This window comes from Halyomorpha halys, unplaced genomic scaffold, assembly GCF_000696795.3.
Source record: "Halyomorpha halys isolate HHAL.00 unplaced genomic scaffold, Hhal_1.1 Scaffold45.1, whole genome shotgun sequence".
Classification (NCBI taxonomy): Eukaryota; Metazoa; Arthropoda; class Insecta; order Hemiptera; family Pentatomidae; genus Halyomorpha; species Halyomorpha halys.
In genome coordinates, this window is record NW_027113993.1 from 65,997 (window position 1) to 67,214 (window position 1,218).

A 1,218-nucleotide genomic window follows, 5' to 3' on the forward strand; every position below is an offset into this window, starting at 1 on the left:
TTCTTCGGTATATATATTTATGTATGTGTGTAATGGGCTGAGGTCTGCTCTCCCCTTGCTGAAATCCTGGCTACGCCCATGATTGTGAGTATCCTTCTATACCATACATTCATGCTAAAGGAAGAATATATATAATAAATAAATAAAAAATAAAAATAGTATAATGATACATAGAAGAAAAACGTTTTACCAGTAGCAATAAAGTGATAGATAAACTAAACAATGGCGGAATAAACAGGCAACAAGGTCAATAAAATTATTTTATATTGTCACTTTATTTATTTGTGATTGAAAAATATTCGAAATGCATCCATTTGTGTTACAGTGGCCATTAAAACGGTATAACCATATTATTAATAGATAGATTACCTCTTTCATCCTTTGTGGAAGACCTTGTGCATCCTTAACGAATTCCATACACTCAGGGATCACGACATCGTTCAGTGTTTGATAATACTTGCCGATATCAGTGTCTAATTTGTGTCTTACATTAACATGCTTCCTAAAACAAGTCAATTAGATAACCTTAAAAGATATTTTTTGTTACAAATTCAATTCTAACTTACTAAAATTCACTAATTAAAATTACTAGAATATTTCTAAGTTTATCTTGGAAACGTGACTATTCGGTTTGTGAAATTATTCTATTCCTCTTTATGAATGATTCACGGATCCCTTTGTTGTTTAATGGAATATCGGGATTGCAGAAAAAAGAACCTATCCATCATAAGTAGATTGAAAACCTTTTTTTGGTTTATTCACACCGAGCCAGAATAGGATCGTAACTGATTTTGGTTCTTGTTCTTTGTTCATCATATCATCGGTTACTTTCGCACTCTGTTTTCATCTATATATTTTTGTTATTTTCTTTATGAGATAAAAAATGCTCTCCATTATTACTTGCAGATTACTTCCTCTATTATTATAGTATTTATCAATTTTTGACCAAAAAAATAAAAAATAGTAGTAGTAAGTTACAATCTGACAAGTAACCCTTCCTGGCAGTATACCCAATATAAATCCACTATTCACTTCAGGATGTCGTGATGTTACTTCCATAACCGCCTACTTACATATTCTATACATTATAGTTACGTTTTGGAATTTTGGTTACAATATATTTAAAATAGAATTTTTTTTTAACAAAAGTGATATATATGAATATATCTTATATCTTATATTTACATATTCTATCTATCTTTCTGGGATATATATATA

At 29.5% G+C, this 1,218-nt stretch overlaps 1 protein-coding gene across 1 annotated transcript in view; it reads right to left on the minus strand.

Moving 5' to 3' along the window:
- LOC106688985 (IDS-type sesquiterpene synthase) overlaps window positions 1-1,218 on the minus strand; it is a gene marked incomplete in the record, with an annotated part of 14,242 nt that overhangs the window by 9,903 nt on the left and 3,121 nt on the right. Inside the window, 1 exon segment of the mRNA XM_067051219.1 lies at window positions 370-502. Within this exon segment, the coding sequence (XP_066907320.1) occupies window positions 370-502 (133 nt within the window).